Below are 21,385 nucleotides of genomic sequence, written 5' to 3' on the forward strand. Positions count from 1 at the left end.
GGGTCTCACAGCCTTCAGAGCTGAGAGCCTCGAACAGAGATTTACCCACATATTTATTGAGAGCAAGGAGTGATAAGCATTGTTTTTATAGATTATAGATTAACTAAAAGTATTCCTTACAGGAAACAAAGGGATGGGCCGAAGTAAAGGGATGGGCTCTGGCTAGTTATCTGCAGCAGGAGCATGTCCTTAAGGCACAGATTGCTCATGCTATTGTTTGTGGTTTAAGAACGCCTTTAAGCAGCTTTCTGCCCTGGGTGGGCCTGGTGTTCCTTGCCCTCATTCTGGTAAACCCACAACCTTCCAGTGTGGGCATCATGGCCATCTCAAGACATGTCACAATGCTGCAGAGATTTTGTTTATGGCCAGTTTTGGGGCCAGTTTATGGCAGATTTGGGGGCCTATTCCCAACAGAAGGGATTGACTGTCCTCAGTGAACCATAAAAAGCTTTCTTTACCTGGTGAAAATACACTGTAGCATAATAGTCTACATTATAACGTCAGCCCACTTGGATGGGAGAGCTTTTATACAACCAGAAAACATGCATTGAAAATGACAATTGAATGAAATCCCTTTATAAAATGTTTAAGTGGCCCAACCATCTGGTTACCGTCAGGTAACCAAATGTAGCTGAAGCTTTGATTGTTTTCCCATGAATATGGGTTTGACAAACCAAATATTGGTTATAAACTATTTTAGCAATTTGTAAGTTACCACACCAATATTTAATTTGAATTATTTTCTCTTTTCCATGATGTTTTGGAATGCATAACTTTTAATAACAAAAACTTTAAGGACTCAGGAAGGACAAGGTGGCTGTTCTGGTTCTCCAAGAGTCCATGCTTGACATTGGACTTATGTCATCTTGAATGCCAGTTGTTTTTTCCAATTTAGGTATATAGCACTGATAACTAACTGATGGGTTATCATAGGTAATTTGACTTATGTTTTCAGGAACCTGTATTCAAGAGTGCTTTTCAGGTTCTTTCCATCCTTTCATGAACCTCCTAAAAGACACCATATTCTAGGATTTTGTGTGCTTGTCAAGTTTTGAGAAACTGCAGCAGCATTAAGCAATTAACTGGAAGTGACTTTAAATAGTCATAGTTAAAAACACAGCTGACAAGGACAATTTCTGTGGTCTATAATAACATAATAACCATAATTATGATTGATAGCATTACTTAGACATATTAGAATTTTAGAAATCCCATGCAATATTGGAACATATTGATGACATACACTAAAATATAACCTAAAGAAGGTTAAGCATTATTTTTTATTTTTACAGTGCTTCCCAAATAACATGTCAAATAATCCTGTTTACCTGTCTTTTGGATTCTTCAGGGGCCCTCTGTAGCATCCCAAAGTTAGAGGTCAGAAAAGATCATTTTGAAGCTGAAATTTGATTTTAGGAAGCCTATCAAACATGTTAGAGGTTTAAACACTTGATATGAAATAGAATTACTGGTCACCATAGTCATTCATTTAGCCAAAATGATGAAGAATTTCTAAAAAGGCAAAAACCTTTTACTCATTGATAGAGGGGAGACTTAGCTTTCCAAACCATCTGTCTTTTGTCTTTCCCTTCTTTTTTTCCTAGTTTATTCAAAAGGCAAACAAAAATTTTTTATTATCCTTTAATATTACATGAAAATCTTGTTCAGGGAGAGCCAAATTTCACCCTTTCATAAGTCTACTATTAATGTCAACCCCAATTTTTAATAAAACTTTATAGAAAAATTTATCAATCTTAATCAGTTTGGCCATAAGGTGAGATTCTTACAAACTTTTTATAACTCTTTAGAATTTTTGTTAAAGAGCAGATCAGTGCTCTAAGAAAAACCTATTGTGCTTTTTTTTAAATGTTCACTTTATGTAAAAACTGAATAATACCCCTTTAACTGTAGCCAATATGTTTACACACAGAATCTCTTTTACAATTAATTTTTACAAACCTTCCACAACTTGCTCAACATTTAGCTTTGTCTTATCTAATTTAAAACAATCTGTTAACCCTCTACACTAGGCAAAAATTTACATTCTCATGCTTTCTTATAATTTTTTTTTACCAAAAACAAATTTTACTTTCCTTATACACCTTGCATGTAAAACTGTTATTTCAGTAGTCTCAATTACATGTTATAATAGTAACTCTTAGCAATGTTTACCTTTGGTGCATAAATTTCCTTTCATGAATCCTTTCATGACTTACACAGACCACCTACGTCATGCTTGGACTTTCTGACTTGTCCTAAGCATCCCTGTTTTTAACCAACCAGTTATTTTACTTCAGGACAAGAATTTACCATACAGGATCCTTTCTTATATAAAATCTCTTTTCTTTATAACCTTCTTTGCATAGCTAGAGGACGTGGCTGATTCCACATTTCCCCAGGCCTTATCTAGAATCTATCATTTCCAAGATAGGTAAATTGAACAATTTTCAAAAGTCAAAGCAGTTTATGACCTTAAAGCATTTAGCAAACCTAATATCTGACCTGCCTGATTAAGAACAAATGTCTTTATTTTACCAAAAATCTTTAAAATTTTTTATTTCCCAAAGATTACTAAAGTTATGTGAACTAAAAAGCTTTATGGTTTCTTCTTTCAAATATTTGATTTAAGCTCCTATTCTTCTTCAAGCCAATTAATTAGAGCTCTTTTATAGAAACATCACACACAGAACGCATACATAGCTATACAGATAGACAGACAGAAGAAGATCCAGTAGTTGTAAGATTTTTTATTTGCCAGTTTTTACGGTTTTTAATTGGATTACTGGCTTTAGAGTGGAGTCCTTGGAGGAACAGGGCCAGGAACATGCAGTTTCTACAGATTAATATAATAAGCAGGCACAGCTGGAAGGAAAAATAGATCTCAGAAATTAAGGGTCTCATTCTCATTTTTATATCAGATCCTGGATCCCATAAAGGGGGAATCAGCCAAGCTCCCATGGGTGTCTTATCTCTTAGTGGTGGGTGGGGACATTTCCATAACTTCTAGGTGGCCAAGAGCATGCTTTCTCTGATCCAAATGTGCAGAGCTGAGTATCTCCCCATAACTGCCATTAGCTATCCCTAAAATTATATTTCCTACCTGGTTATTACACACCAAAGCTGTCTTGTGATGCAAAGTCATTTCCGATACTCCCCAAAGTCAGAAACATCAGATAAAGCAATACAAAACAGAACAGAGTCTTAGATTTTGAGAGGGATCTATCCACTTTTAATTCCTAAGGTTTCTTGAGGAAAACAGAGGTTTTTCCCAAAACACGGTGTGTGGTGCCTCCTCTGCTTTTCCCAAGGAGTCCCAGGCTGTTAGAGCTTGAATATCCACTTTTAATTAAGCTGACTTTTAACTCTAGCCTTCTTTATAAAAGTCCTTTTAAATTTCTTACTACCCCACTTTAGCCAGGCCAAACAGCCAATATTTCTCGCTCAGAGAAAGAAAAATGTAATACAGTTTATGGAGGGGAAGAGAATCAACAGATGGTAAGTGTCATACAGATATCAAACCAGAAAGGACTCGTTCCCTAAGCCAGGAATTGAACTCAGGCCACCATTGTAAAAAGGCAAGGCCTTAGCTACTGAGCTATATTGGATAGCTTCCATTGCTCTTCCTAGAAGTCTAGAGCAGTCAATTTTGAGTTTGCAAAGGCTTTTAACTGCTCAAGATAATTTTCGGAGCTAGCTATGACATGAACCCCAAAATTCCTTTTCCCTGGAAGGCGGAGACTAAGAGAAAGTACAACCACATGGTTACACAGTTAAGCTCTCAAGGACAAAACAAGATGGAGACCTCAGGCAGTTTTTTTGTTTGGTTCAGGGAACTGCAGCAACGTTTGTTATTGACCAGCTTGCTGGGCCGTCTTTAATAGTGAGCTTGTGGGGTCCTAAGCCTATGTTATATTCCTAAAGTACTCTTTGTAACAGAACCATACAGAAAGACAAGGACACCAAATTCGCTACAGCTTAAGACTAGCCTCAGAATCCTTTTTTTGCATTAATTAAAACTTTACAGAGGAGCTAAACAGTGATTTTTACCATTCATTTAACCAGTTTGCACAGAGAGAGGCCAGAAGTCTGGTAAGAAATTCTTGCCCTTTTGCTGGCTTGTCAGGTTTCTGGGTTCCCCTTCCCTGAGTAGCCTCAGTGACCCTGCTTACCACACCATAGTTCTGGGGGCCAAACTGCATCACAAAGGAAAATAATGGAACCACAGGCAAAATTATCTCAATTTTGCAAGTTGCTGCCCAACCAGTTGTATGGGGGACCCGAATTCTAATATTTTCCATTCTGGCCAGAGTAAAATATGTGTGCTTTAAATAAAAATATTGAAATCTTTTTAGAAGTTTCTGCATATCAGTAGGCATCTGTAGATGAGACTAATTTGGGAGCCTCATTGTTTTAAATGCATTTCACTGCGTTGTTCATTTGGAATGTTCTATTGTAAGTTATCTTTAGTAAGATCTCGCCATTTCTGTAAGACTTCACTGCTTCTGGGGCCTAACACTTATTTATGCATGTATAAGCCAGAAGGAACTCAGTTCTTCAGAAATTAAGAATCTCATTTTTACCAAAAATATTGGCTTTGCTCTTGGGTTCCCTTGATTAACTTAGCCAATGATTTCTTTTTCTACCTAAGTGCACGAGAAAAATGAAACAAAGAGGTAGAACACAAAAATCCCTGCAAATTTATTATTATTATTTTTTTTTTCTGAGGCGGAGTCTCGCTCTGTCGCCCAGGCTGGAGTGCAGTGGCGTGATCTCGGCTCATTGCAATCTCCGCCTCCCAGGATCATGCCATTCTCTTTCCTCAGCCTCCTGAGTAGCTGGGAGTACAGGCACCTGCCATCACGCCCGGCTAATTTTTTTGTATTTTTTGTAGAGACGGGGTTTCACCGTGTTAGCCAGGATGGTCTCAATCTCCTGACCTCGTGATCCGCCCTCCTCCGCCTCCCAACATGCTGGCATTACAGGTGTGAGCCACCACCCCTGGCCCCTGCGAATTTTTAAAAGCCAAATTTTATAGCCCCTGCAATATTACCACTTACTACCAGTTTCTTTCTGACCCATTCAGATGTAAGAAGCCTCTAACTGGATTCAAGCCAGTTAATTACTGGATCAAATTTGATCCTGCACCCAGGTCAGTTGCTGTCAATTCACTAATTGGCAAGCCCCCAGAATCACAGCAGATTCAGAGAGACTCCAATGCAGCCACATGGCGGAAGAAGATTAGAGACAAAAAAAGCGAAGTGAGGTACAGAAATTGGAAGTGAGATACAGAAACAACTGGATTGGTTACAGGTTGGCATTTTACTTATCTGAACACAGTTTGAGCACTTGGCAGTATATGGGTGGTTGAAGTATGGCTGCTGGGATTGGCCAAGACTCAGTCATTGTTACAGGTGCATACTCCCAAATTGGGTTTTCAATCTTGTCTACCTATTAAGTTAGGTTGTGGTTTGTCCACAAGGACTCAAATATGGAAGTATGGAGTCCTTATCAGGCCGTTTTAGTTTGCTTAAACAATTAAGGATGTCAAAATACAAAAAAAAAAAAAAAAAAAAAAAATTAAATGTAGAACCAGACTTGAAGCTCTTCTGTTAAACACAGCAGCAGGCATTTAGTTTTTGGAAAATAATGTCATCTTCAATGAGATTAATGTTTTTAGAGTATTATTAGTTTGCTAGTTTTGTTAGAATTTAATTTATAATTTTCTCTTGATTTCATAGTTTTGTAAGAACTATAAGCCTACGTAGTTTGTTTGCATTTATATGCTTAAGTACTGTTATATAAATAATTTAACACTTGGATCAAGTGAGAATTATTTTTTTCTCTAGAAAAGAGTTCTGTACATTTCTTAAGTTTTAGAAACAGTGAATTAGAATATGTGGTTGGACTTCAAAACGTTTGAAATCCATTCTGTTTCCCAACTTCTCTTTTTCCGTATTATTCCAAGTACAGTGTTTTATAATATATTGATTATGTTAACAGGTCATAGTACTTATATTGAGGCTTAAAATTATCTCTAAGAGAAATGTTGATTACATTTATGATTTTAAGTTGAAGTTAGTACTTCTTTCTGATTGATATTGACATTATATAGCTATTGAATAATTATTTAGTTTCATAGAGTGAAATTAACCCTAAACAGAAAACATAGCCTAAAGAAATATTCTTTTTTTTTTTTTTTTTTTTTTGAGGTGGAGTCTTGCTCTGTTGCCCAGGCTGGAGTGCAGTGACGCGATGTCGGCTCACTGCAAGCTCCGCCTCCTGGGTTCATGCCATTCTCCTGCCTCAGCCTCTGGAGTAGCTGGGACTACAGGCGCCCGCCACCATGCCCGGCTAATTTTTTTGTATTTTTAGTAGAGACAGGGTTTCACTGTGTTAACCAGGATGGTCTCGATCTCCTGACCTCGTGATCCGCCCACCTCAGCCTCCCAAAGTGCTGGGATTACAGGCGTGAGCCACTGTGCCCGGCCAGAAATATTCATTTTTATATTGACATTTGGAGGTCAATTCAGTCTTGTTTAACAAAGGAATATATGATTGATATTTATTTAATGTAAATTAATGATCTCAAGTTTTAAAAAAGAGAAGATGTATTTTCTGTTTTAAGAGGAATGACTCACTATTCTGTGAAAATGAATCAGTAACAGCTGAAGATCTGATCTTTGAACGTGACAGGGTTGGAACACTTTCAAAGTAGAAATCTAGCCAATTTTCAAGAAAAATAATGTTTCAGTTTTGAACTTTAATGTATTTGGAACATATGTAGCAGAACATTTTCTTCTTGCTGTCTCCTGCCAAACTAATTACGTATGCCACATTAATTTTTCCCTTATGCTTGGGAAACTCAAGATATGGTAGAATGGAGAATTTCCTGATTGTTACTCGCCAGTTTTAATGGTAGAGTGAAGATGAGAAGTATCAAAGAGAGATTTTATTTCCTTCTAAAGAAATTATATGCAAAAATTAAAACATTTCATTCACTTAAAATTATTTACTGAGTACATACTGTATGTCAAGCCCTAGTATGTAGTATGAGTGATACAGTGGTGAACAGGACAGATATAGCCCCTGCCCTCAGAGAGCTTATATTCTAATGGGGGTGGTGGTGATAGGAGATGATGGGGATTTCAGATTCATAGATGTCCTGAAGAAAATAAAACACACAATAAGATAGAGTACCATAGCTAAGGCTGGAATTATATGAAGATCTGGGAGGAGTGAAGTCTAAATTTGGTCAGTAGCCACTTAAGTGGGAAAGGCTTGGCATATTCTAAGAACAGAAAGGCCAGTGTGGAGGTACCATAGAGAATGTGGGTGGTAGAGGCTGAAGTTGGAGAGACAGAGACCAGATTATATGAACCTTTTAGATGATGTAAGGAGTTGCAGTTTCTCTCTAAATGCAATGGGGATGCATGGAACTGCAGGTGAACAAAAAATAAAAATAAAAGAAGATATAATGGGGAGTCCTTGGAAACTTTTAAGTGGGAACATTTAATAATTTGACTTATTTAAGGAAGATCACTCTGGGGGCTATTAGGAGAATGAACTGAAAGAGGGTGAGAGTAGAAGCAGGATGCCAGGTAGGGAGCTATTCCAGCATCTAGCCAGAAGATGGTGGTTGCTGGTGTTAGGGAAATGGAGTGGATTTGTGGATCTTGTAAGGAGTGATTGGCTTGGAGGTGTGCTCTTGTGCTAAACTGATTGTACTTGCTGATCAGTTGCATGTTTTTATACTCAAGCATTTGGGATTCTGAAAGTTAAATTCTTTGGGACATCATAGTTTAATGTGGACTCTGTAAGTCTTGAGAATGTAAAATTTTACTAAAAAATATTTTTGATGCTTAAGGAAGACAGTTTCTTTAGCTTCCCTTTGCTATGTGGCATAAAGTATACATTGTTCGGAAAAACATTGTAACTTGAAATTCTGTTCATAAGTTTATGCCAGATTGCGCCAATTTCTCTACTTTAAAATGTATAGCACACAAGGATATGAAAAAAATAATTAAAGTGCCTTCATAACTTTATGCCAGATTGCACTAATTTCTCTACTTTAAAATATATAGTACACAAGGATATGAAAAAAATAATTAAAGTGCCTTCAACTATGTAGTTGAAAATTTTTTTTTAAGGAGGAGAAAAATGAACACAGTAGCTACATGATATAAATAAATTTGTGTTTAACTTTTTCCTTTTATCTAAATTATATATTTACTGGATTTTTTTTTCCTAGTCACATTGTCCTAATGCTTGCAGATGATATGGCCTGTAATCCTAGAAATCCCAAACCAGCTACAGTGTTTAGTCACAAGAATATGGAACTAAATGTGTATGGAGATGATGTGGAAGTGGATTATAGAAGTTATGAGGTAAATTCTTTAATCTAGCCACATTTTAAAAATGGCATTGTTACTTTTAAGCTCTAAAACAATGGCAGAATAAAATTGTCTTATTATTTTTCTTTAAACTTAATTGTCACTGAAGCCTTGATGTAACTTCTCTGAAGTTCATATTAAGGCAATGATATATAAGTAAAATATTAAAACATGAACATTTTATGTTTTTATCTAGGACAGAAAAACTTTATATTGGCTTCAATGTTAGAGTATTATAGTGAGGTTTCCTGTGTCAACTTTCTTTTACAGTAAATATATTTTATAGTAAACGTGTATTTTTCATATTTGACCTAAAATTCCAAGTTTATTAGTTTTAGTAATTGTATTAATTGTGGAAAAACTATAGTGACTATAGTTTCAATATACTTCCAGTGTTTTTTATGAATATGTGATAAGAAATAAAAATGTAAATATAAAAAATGGTATTATACTGTATTTTCTCCCTTTGAAACTTCATTTTAAATATAAAAGATTGTGAATACGCTTAATATTTGAAGTCTTCTTTTATGAAGTCTTCTTAGATAATCCTTCCCCTTTTACCAAGCCTACCAAAAGTAAGACACAATTTCCTATGTGTTCCTAGACCACTTTTGAAGCAATTTTAAAAGCATATCTATCTCCTCCTAGACTGTAAGCTAAGAGGGCCTGTGTCTCATGTATCATATAGCTGGCAAGTACCTAGAGCCTGGTGTTAGGCACTCAAAAATGTTGGCTCATTGAATTAAATATGTATGTTTAACCTTTTACTTGTTTATTTAGTCATATTTTAGGAAAATATAGGCCAAACATTTTCCTTCCTTGTTGGCCAACAAGAATTCCTGTTAAAACAATTAGCATTTTGCTGTCTTGCAGGAAAAATGTAAATCAAACAGTTTACACACACACAAATGTGTATACATACAATTTATACACTCATGTTCTAGGAAATAGTTGAACAAGGAAACTGGATAGATTTTCTACTTTTTAAATGTAGATATGCATAATATATGACTCAGCTGTTGGCTTTAAATCAGTGTTTTACTCTCTATAACTTTAAATATGCCTTCAAAGAATCCCAGAGGGATAGAAATTCTAGATTGGGAAAATCTCGTTTAAAGTGTTATGAATTTTTTACATGTTAAAGATACCACTAACAAAATCTGAGCAACAAAGTGCATTCAAAAACTAAAGATACGTAATTTTGGGGAAATATATATGGAACTTTTTTTTTTCTTTTTCAACCTTTATTTTAAATTCAGGGGATATATGTGCAGGTTTGTTACAAAGGTATATTGTGTGATGCTGAGGTTTGGGGTATGATTGAGCCTGTCACCCAGGTAGTGAACATGGAACTATTTTATTTCATGGTTAATCTGTAATTGACTAAGTAGTTGTACAGATTAGCTGCAATAATGTAGTTGAATTTATTTAAAAATTCTTATATTTTGTATCTTCCCACAGAATTGCCTATGCAGAGGGATTAATAATTTTTATTTTTTATTTTGCTAGAGCTGGAGTCTTGCTCTGTCACCCAGGTAGGAGTATAGTGGCCATGTCATAGCTCACTGTAGCCTTGAACTCCTGGGCTCAAGTGATCCTCCTGCCTCAGCCTCCTGAGTAGCAGGGACTACAGGTGTGCACCACCTTGCCTGGCTAATTTATTTTATTTTTCCAGAGATGAGGGTCTTACTAGGTTGTCCAGGCTGTTTTTGAACACTTGGCCTCAGGTGATCCTCCTGCCTCAGCCTCCTGAGAAGTTGGAATTACAGGTGTGAGCCATCATGCCCAGCCAGATAAATAATTTTGCAGCTTTTTAGTAGTTTTTAAAGGCAGCACTTCACATAGCATTTAAAGTTTTAAATTCAGAACTTATTTTTCTCCAAGGTAGTTTTACTTTGCTTGTTTTTGTTTTTGTTTTTGTTTTTTTCTAAGAGACATAGTCTTGCTCTCTTGCCCAGGCTGGAGTGCAGTGGTGAACTCCTGGGCTCAAATGAGCCTTCTGCCTCAGCCTTCTGAGTAACTAGAACTACAGGAGCATGTTACCATACCTGGCTATTTTAAACATTTTTTGTGTGTGTGCGTAGAAATGGGGTCTCACTATGTTGCTTAGGCTGATCTTGAACTCCTGCCCACAAGCAGTCCTCTTGCCCTGCCTCACAAAGTGCTGAGTTTATAGGCATGAGCCACCATGGCCTGCCTTCTTTGTTAGTTTTTAGTACTTTTAAAAATAGTAACAAAGTTACTTGGAGGTATATGTTTAAATGAATATATTTTAATTGAGTTATATAATTTTTGGGTGTTTTATTTTCAGTTGATGCTGAGTAATATATGGAGAAAGAACAATGAACATTTTTGAAAGTAAAAAATAATTTGTCAAGATTTCCCAGGTTTTATCTCATCTGATTTTTCTTGTTTTTTTCCCCCTTAGGTAACTGTGGAGAATTTTTTACGGGTATTAACTGGGAGGATCCCACCTAGTACTCCTCGGTCAAAACGTCTTCTTTCTGATGACAGAAGCAATATTCTAATTTATATGACAGGTAATTTCATAATTTAGAGTTTTTATAGTAGAATATATTGAAACTCTTTGAAAAGAAAGGCAAATGGAAAGAAATTTAAACACGTGAAATGATTTTTGGTTAACATGGTTTCTCATGTAGTTATATTTTCCATGATGTAGAACTATTTGAGATGATATCTGAAAACAGTATAACATTTTGTGCTGTTCCTGATTTTCTTATCTCTATATTTTTTTACTATTGACTTGGTAAACTTAGCACCTTTTGCTTGGTATCCTGCTATAGCATCCTTCAGTTTTGTTCTCCTGGTAATCATCCTGTGAAAGTGTCTAATAGAAATTGCAAATCTGTCCCTCTTCTGCTTAAAACTTTATAATGGTTTTCCATCTCAAATTTTGCTGTACATGAAGATTACCAACTGTAGATACTTAGGCCTTATTTTAGAATTCTTACTTAGTTTTCATCTGGGCTGGGATTCATGAAATTGCATTGTGGATATACTCCTCAGATATGAGATACAGTAGTCTTTTGATTATACTTTGAGGAATATTGGAGATAAAGTGTACCATAATATAATATAGTTATCATATGTATTACACATAATAATATATGTAATGATTTAGCTGTATTATTTAGTTTGTCTTAGTTCTTAATACTTTTTCTAATTCTCTTCCAAGCTTGAATGTTCTGTCCTTCAAACATTTGTTTAAGCTCTTGCATTTGCTTATGACGTCTTTTCAGTCCACTTTGCCTGCTTGATTATTCCATATGGTTTTAGTTTTAGCTCAGGAGTCACTTCCTTCCATGACTTCCTTTCTAAGTCTAGGGTGACTGATGTTTCCAATTACCTGGGACAGTTGTAGTTTACACCTGTTGTCCCAGTGTTATTATTAATAGTTTCTGCTTTCTCCTTCAGAATAGGTATGAATAACACAGCTTACATTTTTCTTATCTAAAGATATTTCTCTTCTCCTTGGCTGGTCTGGACTTTCCTCTGTGCATGCCCATGTTAATTTTTAGTTTCTTCCATAGCATTTAACTTACCATTACTTTATTGTTTGGATATCTGTTACCTTCACTGTATTTTGAATTCCAAGATGTCATTGATTATATATTTCTTGGTTTTTTTTTTTTTTATCACCAGTTGCCTGTCTTGTAGTAGTATTCGGTAAATATGGATGTTAATCAAAAGATGTTCTATAAATTTTTTGGAGGGCATTCCATTCAACTGATGATAAAGCAGGTGCAGAATGATTCTTAGATATCACATGTCAAGATAGTTAATGACCCCTACTTAGTGGCTTTTTTCTATCGTGTTGCATTTATTAATAACTTTCAAGACTTAATTTATAAACTTTAAAAATTAACTCAATAGAGTTAATGAAGCCAGGAAAAATTTTATTTTACTTTATCTGAAAATTACAAGGAATTTTCAAGCTTTTATGGCAAACAAGATGAAGTGCAGTTTTTTGTAGCTTAGCTTTATTTGATGTACTAAACTAAAGGATTTATTATTATTATTTTTTGTTTGTTTCCTGATTCTGTTATCCTAACTCTTTCAGGATAACTGCAGGCTTGGAACAAATTCCAGTAGTTGAAGATAGGATTTGATAAACTATGGCCTGTGAACTGGCTGCCTGTTTTGGAAGTTTTGTTGAAACACAGTTGCATCCATTTGGTTTACACGGTTTCTGTGACTGCTTCCATACTACCACAGCAGAGTTCAGTAGTTGTGCTACAGACAATATGGCTCACAAGCCAAAAATATTTACTACCTGATCTTTTGTAGAAGGTTGCCAGGGTCTGTAAGAGAATAAAAACGTTGATAATTATGATAATATGATAATAATATTTATGGAGGCATAGTATACATCAGGCAGTATTCTAAATCATTGTGGCTATTAACTCATTTCATTCTCACAGCAGTGCATTGACTTAGGTGCCGATATTCAAGGTTGCTGTATGTGGTTGTGTGGGTTGTATAGTGCACCCAAGAATCTGGCCAGGGGGTTAAGTGGGAACTGAAATCTAGTATGTGCTTACACTTACTAAGCGATCTGCCCTACCACAGGGTTGTATTCTAATGGAAGGGAGGGATACTTTTTTCTCCCACAAAGGCATAGTCAACTAACCACTTGGAAGCCCGCAGGGCTGCATGTATCCAAGAGGAAGGTGGGGAGACTAGTTTTTTTTTTTTTCTACTTTCATGCCCAGTTGAAAGTACCTTTTAAAAACCTGTGCAAAGCAACTGTATAAGTAAGCTAATGATAGTGTTGCAGATACATTTCTCACTTTATGGCTGAGGAAACTGAAGCATAGAAATATTAAATTATTTTCCTAAACTAACATGGCATAGCTACCATTTGAATCCAGGCAACCTGCCTCTAGATTGCATACAGATAGCACAATCTTCTGCTCCACCTCTTGTAGTAAAAATGTGGGACTAGCTAATGTCTTCAGCTTCTTTCTCATCAAAAATGTTTGCCTGGTATTTGAAACATTTTTGTGAATGGAAACTCATTTCTGATAAATAATGGAGCCAGTGGAAGAGCATAAATATAGGTTTCTGTAATTGAATATTAGAAACCCTATTAAAGATATTATATCTGCTATTTTATATAGTCTATCATTCTCTTTTTAATTGGCATAGTAGAAAATTCAATTTGTTTGTTTTCATGGTATACATTTTAGAGTATAAAATAACAAGTGATGTCAAAATGTAATGAATGAAGTAAATGTATATATCTAGATATATGCAGTTTGCATTAAAAAATCTATTGATCTTTTTTACTCTTTATACAAGGACATGGTGGAAATGGTTTCTTAAAATTTCAAGATTCTGAAGAAATTACCAACATAGAACTTGCGGATGCTTTTGAACAAATGTGGCAGAAAAGACGGTAATTAGCAAATTACTTCTTTTCATAAGCTATATTCATACCTAATTTTCACATGGTTCGTAGGTTTGTAATTTTTATTTTTTAAGATTTTTAACTTATTTTGACAATTTCTTTGACTCTTTTAAATTTACATTTGTTATTTCCTCTGAACTGGGTTGTTTTTAAAAGAAAAACTGAGAGTTATTCTATAACATGAAATAGTTAACCTTTTAAGATTCCATCTCTTGTTATTTAGCATCTTTTTTAGAGGAAATAAGTGTCCCTCCAACCAAGTTAGCTATTATTATGGAGATTATGAACATCTGTTTATTTTTCAACTTGTGCCTATTCTTTCTAGCTCGTTCTTTGGCCCCTAATGTGATAGACATATTTCTTCTATGGAAAAAAAAATCGCTGAAATTATGATTAGCATAAAATTTGTAACAACTCACATTAAGGATGATTGTTAGTAACCCTTGCTAAGCATCTCTTTAGCTGGAAGCTGTCATGCATATGACTGTAAGTGAAAAAACTTTTAACTTGATTACTTTCAATAAACACTTATAGGCTATCTTCCGTTCCTATGGCAGAAAGTGGAATATGATGCTTATTCTGCCTTCAAAGTGTTTACAATCTAATGGAAAAGAGAAATATGTATACAATGATGCTACAAAATAAATACTGTAATGTTAAAATAAAAGCATAAGCAATGTGTGGAAGTGTTGAAGAGGAAGCTTTTACTAGGCACTGATTATGTCTTATTCATAGCTTACAGTTATAGAATGCATACTGGGGGCTGCATGCTATATTTTACATCTATTGTCTCATTTAATTTTGCAACTCTATGGGGTAGATACTATTATTATTCCCTTTTTACAAGTGAGTGAACTGAGGCACAGAAAGATTAAATAACTTGCGGAACTTTACACAGCTAGTAGTAACTTGCCAAACTTGACACAGCTAGGATTCATGCCCAAATGGTTCAGTCCTAGAGCTTGCTCTCTTGTTTACTCCACAACCTCTCCTAACTTTGGGTGTTTCTAATGCATAGGGGCCTCCACATATTTTGCCACAGAACAAATGTGTCATATTAATTGTGTCTCCTGTCACTTTCTTCGATGATACTGTGTGTGGTTCAAGATTCAATGCTTTGTTTTCTAGGTTCCATGTTAGCTGTTTACCTAGACCCAGTGTCTGAGAAAAACTTCCCAGAAAATATGTCTCCTCTCTACTTTAACTTTTGCCAGCTAGCCAGCTTATTGTGCAATGGATACCTGATTATATTATTCTTTCATTAAAACAACAACAAAAACAAAAACCTTTCATGGTTTCTCCAAACTTATAGGATAAGATCCAGACTTCATATGGTATCCTTTACAAATTGAACCTATTCTACCTTTTTGAAACCAATTTCCCTCCATTCTCCCAAATTTACTTTAAATCCTAGCTACACAGATCTGTTCCCAAGCACTTATACTTTTTTACAGTATGTGCTTTTCTCTCTGCTGGAATGTCATCTTCTTTTCTCTGTAAAACAAAATAACATCCTTCATTGTCCATATTGGGCATCACCTTTCTCCGATCTGCTTTTCTTTGCAGTTCTCCTTAGTCCTTTCTCAGTGTTCATTCAACACTTTGATTTTGTTAGACTCTAGGCTATATGAGGGCAGGGACTATTGTATCTCCAGCATAATATCAGGCACATTGTAGGCACTCAATATATATTTATAGTACTCATCACGTTCCAGTGTAGTTGTATGTTTGTCTGTGTTCCACTTAGAGTTTATGCTCTTTGAGTATAGTTACTAAGTCATACTTCTTTTTCTGAACCTAGCTCAATGTCTACGACAGCATGGGTGCCAAATAAGTGCTTGTTGAATGGAATATTCATTTAGATTCTGAATTATATGGCATAGACAAGGAAGAGGGAAAAGAGCTGGGGCAGCCACCTTGGGCACAGTAAGACTCGCTGTGGTTTCCTTGGACAAATTTATACCTTTAACTTTTCTGAGGTCAAATTTCTGTTGGGAATTCTGCTGAAAACTTTTAGCTAATGAAATGACTAAGATATGATTTAAACATCTTACGAAAGTATTGTAGAAATATTAGTGTATGATTTACAGCATGATCCTTGTCAAAGATGTTATCATTTTTCTTTCAGCTACAATGAGCTACTGTTTATTATTGATACTTGCCAAGGAGCATCCATGTATGAGCGATTTTATTCTCCTAACATAATGGCTCTAGCTAGTAGTCAAGTGGGAGAAGATTCACTCTCGGTATGTGCATTTTCCCCATTTGTAAACTGTGTCTTTGGAATGTGCAGCTATTTCTGAAACCAATTAAATGCTTAATGAATGTATCTGTTCTTTCTTAGACTAATACAATAGAAGGAAATTTTGGTTACATTTAAAACATTTTGTTATAATGATACTGTTAGAAATACTTTTTTTCCCCCTTTTCATAGCATCAACCTGATCCTGCAATTGGAGTCCATCTTATGGATAGATACACATTTTATGTCTTGGAATTTTTGGAAGAAATTAACCCAGCTAGCCAAACTAATATGAATGACCTTGTAAGTATTCACTTGATTTGATTATAGCACATAGGTATGCTAACCTTAATGTGAAAAGAAGTGTATTATTCCCTGCACTCCTAGAGGATCTTGTTTTATGTGTTGAATTATAGCTTTTAAAACTATTTGATATCTACCTTTTACCTGTATATTAGTATTTCTCTGTCTCTCTACAAGAGGCCTGATGTTTTCCTTTATTTACTCATTTTCTTTTCCTTACCAGAAATGTACTTTTTTTAGATTCAACTTTTGAAATTCTACATATTCTTCAGGGGCCACCTCAGATTGTATCTCCTTCAGGAAGTCTCCCCGAATTCTTCCCTGTGGGAATTTCTTGTTTTTTTTCAGAGCCTCCATAGACCTTTATTTCTCCTTGGTAACATTTACCACAGTCTTTTATTGACCTTACTAATTGAATGTAAGTCTTTCTCACTGAATGGGAAACTCTTGGAAAAGAGAGACCTTTTCTTACATATTTTTGTGGGCCCTACAATTTATAATATAGTCATTTGACAAGGCTTGTTGAATTTAATTTAGATTTTTTCCTGAATTTTTTTGTGCTGATTCTTTTCATTAAATCTACTTTGAAGTTGCTGTTGAAAGTAGGCATAACAAAAAGCTTGAAACAACAATTCTAGACTGGATAATTTACTATGTGTCAATGACTTTCATTCTTTTCTCCATTAATTTATAGTCTGTTTATTCTTTCATAAATGTTTCTTGAGTGTTTGCTAAGTGCCAAGCACAGGCTGTTCCTAATGAAAGAGGCAGATGCCGTTCCTGCTTTCATGGGACTTAGAATGAAGGCGAGACTGAGTAGACAGGGCTCTGTCCTCTAGCACTTCAGCCAAGCAGCTTTGCATTGATCACTTTAATTATATATAAATCTTTTAGGTAAATTCTCAGATTCTGAAGCCCACTGCTATAGGCTGTGAAATTTGATAGAACTACTGTATTAGTTCATTTTCATACTGCTATGAAGAAATACCTGGGCCTGGGTAATTTATAAAGAAAAAGAAGATTAATGGACTTACAGTTTCACATGGCTGAGGAGGCTTCATAATCATGGCAGAAGGTGAAGGAGGAGCAAAGGCACATCTTACGTGGTGGCAGGCAAGAGAGCGTGTGCAGGGGAATTGCACTTTATACAACCATCAGATCTCATGAGAACTCACTATCATGAGAATAGCATGAGAGTAACTGCCCCGCATGATTAAATTACCTCCTACCGAGTCCCTACCATGACATGTGGGAATTATGGGAGCTACAATTCAAGATGAGATTTGAGTGAGGACACAGCCAAATTATATCATTCTGCCTCTGGCCCCTCCCAGAGCTCCTATTCTCGTATTTCAAAACCAATCGTGCCTTCCCAACAGTCCCCCAAAGTCTTAACTCATTTCGTCATTAACTCAAAGTCCACAGTCCAAAGTCTCATCTGAGACAAGACAAGTCCCTTCTGCCTGTGAGCCTGCAAAATCAAAAGCAAGTTAGTTACTTCCTAGATACAATGAGGGTACAGGCATTGGGTAAATACACCTGTTCCACTTGGGAGAAATTGGCCAAAACGAAGGCACTACAGGCCCCATGTAGAAATCCAGTAGGGCAGTCATTAAACCTTAAAGTTCCAAAATGATCTCCTTTGACTCCGTGTCTCACATCCAGGTCACATATGAAAGACGGGGGCTCCCATGGCCTTGGGCAGCTTTGCCCTTGTGGCTTTGCAGGATACGGCCCCCATCCTGTTTGCTTTTATGGGCTGGCATTGAGAGTCTGTGGCTTTTCCAGGTACACAGTGGAAGCTGTCAGTGGATCTACCATTCTGGGACCTGGAGGACGGTGGCCCTCTTCTCACAGCTCCACTAGGCAGTACCCCACTGGGGACTCTGTGTGGGGGCTCCAACCCCACATTTTCCTTCTGCACTGCCCTAGCAGAGGTTCTCCATGAGGGCCTGCCCCTGCAGCAAACTTCTGCCTGGACATCTAGGCATTTCCATACATCCTCTGAAATCTAGGTGGAGGTTCTTAAACCTGAGTTCTTGACTTCTGTGCACCTTCAGGCTTAACACCACGTGTAAGCTGCCCAGGCTTGGAGCTTACACCCTCTGAAGCTATGGGCCAAGATGTCCTTTGGCCCATTTTAGCCACAGCTGGAGTGGCTGGGACACAGGACATCAAGTCCCTAGACTGCACAGTGCAGGGGGTCCTAGGCCCAGCCCACAAAATCATTTTATCCACAGGCCTCAGGGCCTGTGATGGGAGGGGCTGCTGTGAAGGTCTCTGACATGCCCTGGAGACATTTTCCCCATTGTCTTGGCAATTAACATTTGGCTCCTCATTACTTAGCAAATTTCTGCAGCAGGCTTGAATTTCTCCTCAGAAAATGGGTTTTTATTTTTTATTGCATTGTCAGGATGCAAATTTTCTGAACTTTTATGCTCTGCTTCCCTTTTAAATATAAGGTCCAATTCCAAACCATATCTTCATGAATACATAAACTTGAATGATTTTAACAGCACCCAAGTCTCCTCTTGAACGCTTTGCTGCTTAGAAATTTCTTCCACCAGATACCCTAAATCATCTCCCTCAATTTCGAAGTTCCACAGATCTCTAGGGCAGGGGCAAAATACTGCCAGTCTCCTTGCTAAAGCATAGCAAGAATCACCTTTGCTCCAATTCCCAGTAGTTCCTCATCTCCATCTGAGTCTACCTCAGCCTGGACTTTTTGGTTAAAACCATTCAACAAGTCTCTAAGAAGCTCCAGACTTTTTCACATCTTCCTGTTTTCTTCTGAGCCCTCCATACTGTTCCAACATCTGCCTGTTACCCAGTACCAAAGTTACTTCCACATTTTCAGGTATCTTAATAGCAGTAACCCACTCTGCTGGTACCAATTTACTGTATTTGTCCATTTTCATACTGCTATGAAGAAATACCTGAGACTGGGTAATTTATTAAAAAAAAAAAAAAGAGAGAGATTTAGGCTGGGCTCAGTGGCTCATGCCTGTAATCCCAGCACTTTGGGAGGTTGAGGTGGGTGGATTACTTGAGGTCAGGAGTTCTAGACCAGCCTGGCCAACATGGTGAAACCCCATCTCTACTAAAAATACAAAAATTAGCTGGGCATGGTGGCACATGCCTGTAATCCCAGCTACTCGGGAGGCTGAGGCAGAAGCATCACTTGAACCTGGGAGGCAGAGGTTGCAGTGAGCTGAGGTTGTGCCACTGCACTCCAGCCTGGGTGACAGAGTGAGACTCTGTCTCAATACAAACAAACAAACAAACAAACAAACAAACAAACATAACAAAAAAGAGGTTTAATGGGCTTATAGTTCCACATGGCTGGAGAGGCCTCACAATCATTGTGGAAGGCAAAGGAGGTGTAAGGGCACATCTTACATGGTGGCAGTCAAGAGAGCATGTGCAGGGGAACTGCCCGCTATAAAACCATCAGATCTGTGAGACTTATTCAGTCATGAGAACAGCATGGGAAAGATTTGCCCCTATGATTCAGTTACCTCCTACCAAGTCCGTCCCATAATATGTGGGACTTATGGGAGCTGTAATTCAAGATGAGATTTGGGTGGGGACATAGCCAAACTATATCAACTACTTTCTAACTTTGTTTTGAAGATTATATATGTTGATGTTTATTAAATCTTGATATGAATTTGAATATTGAAACTTGTGATAATGCTACTTTAACTGTAAAAAAATTATAGTCACCTAAGTTTCAATTACTTCAATTTGAAAGTTCTCATTTTTGGATTGTACATTTTATAATTTATGTAAGGCATGACATGCTATCTTGAAAGTTTAAATATATGTACCTTGCACATTGAATATCTAATGATTGTTTAAAAAATACTTCTATTGATTATACAGGAAAGATTAAGGAAACTAATTTTTTTATTGCTCTTAATTGCTGTTTAGTTTTTAATAAACATTCCTCACTAATACCTCATCTTACCCTACCACCTTTATTTTTAAGATTTAATGATGACTATTGTAATCTTATTCAATAAGAATGATTCATTTTCTGGCAGTTTACTGGGGCAGTGACTTAACCTATCTCTAGCTCAATTGTATAATAATACCTATTTTCTATTAGAGTATATGTGTATAGTAAAGTTTGTTGAGTATCAGCTGTATTCACAGTACTATGTTAGTTGCTTTAGGAGTAGCAAAATTTGAAGACCTGGTGTTAGCCCCTTAAAAATTTATAGTGTCATTGGTGACAGTTGAAGAGCACATTTATAAAGCATTACTTGTTATGTGAAATGTCTGGATCCTCCAGGTAATTTTTTTTCCTTTGTGAACATATAACTCTTGCCATGTACCTTTATTATACTTTTAGTATTGCACTGTAATTGTTTATATTTGTGATGTTTCCTCAAGGCTTTGAGCTTCTTGAATGCGAGGTGTAAGGACCATGTTATATTCATCTTACACTCCACAGAACTTAATTACAGTACCTGGTTTATTTGTAGATGCTCACTGAATATCTACTAAATAAATGAAAGGACATGATAACAATGCACATTTGTATGGTTCCTTTAAATATAGTGAGATTAGTCATAACTTTTTCTTGGAAAAGTAAGTACAGGTTTGAAGGAAGAGAAGAAGTATAGCATACTCTAGGGAAATAAAATACCCGCAGACACATGGAAGTTGGAATAATGGATGATCCTTTTCTTTGATAATGGGTTGAAGGAAGGATGGTTTGAAGGAAGAGAGGTATAGTATACACGAAGGAAATAGAATATGTGCAGATACACAGAAGTTGGAATAATAGATGATTCTTATCTTTGATAATGGCCTGGCTAGAGTGAGGACATTCTGTAATTGAAGGAGATTATTGAAAATTAAACTGAGTAATATGGGACCTGTGGGTCATTGTGTTACGTGAGCTAAGGAAATCAGATTGATATGATAAAAATTCTTAAAAGAAAGGAGTGACTTCATAATAAGGGGTAGTATGTTTATTTTGGCAGCAAAGAATAGGGTAATATTATTTAG

General features: G+C 36.4%; 1 protein-coding gene across 1 annotated transcript in view; it reads left to right on the forward strand.

Moving 5' to 3' along the window:
• Positions 1-21,385, forward strand: part of PIGK (phosphatidylinositol glycan anchor biosynthesis class K) — a 132,551-nt gene that overhangs the window by 44,217 nt on the left and 66,949 nt on the right. The window contains exons 4-8 of the mRNA XM_003807789.5: positions 8,249-8,384; positions 10,819-10,930; positions 13,713-13,809; positions 15,950-16,067; positions 16,256-16,366. Coding sequence (XP_003807837.2) covers positions 8,249-8,384; positions 10,819-10,930; positions 13,713-13,809; positions 15,950-16,067; positions 16,256-16,366 — 574 coding nt within the window. The remainder of the gene's footprint in view (positions 1-8,248; positions 8,385-10,818; positions 10,931-13,712; positions 13,810-15,949; positions 16,068-16,255; positions 16,367-21,385) is intronic.

Source organism: Pan paniscus, chromosome 1 (genome assembly GCF_029289425.2).
Source record: "Pan paniscus chromosome 1, NHGRI_mPanPan1-v2.0_pri, whole genome shotgun sequence".
NCBI classification, from domain to species: domain Eukaryota; kingdom Metazoa; phylum Chordata; class Mammalia; order Primates; family Hominidae; genus Pan; species Pan paniscus.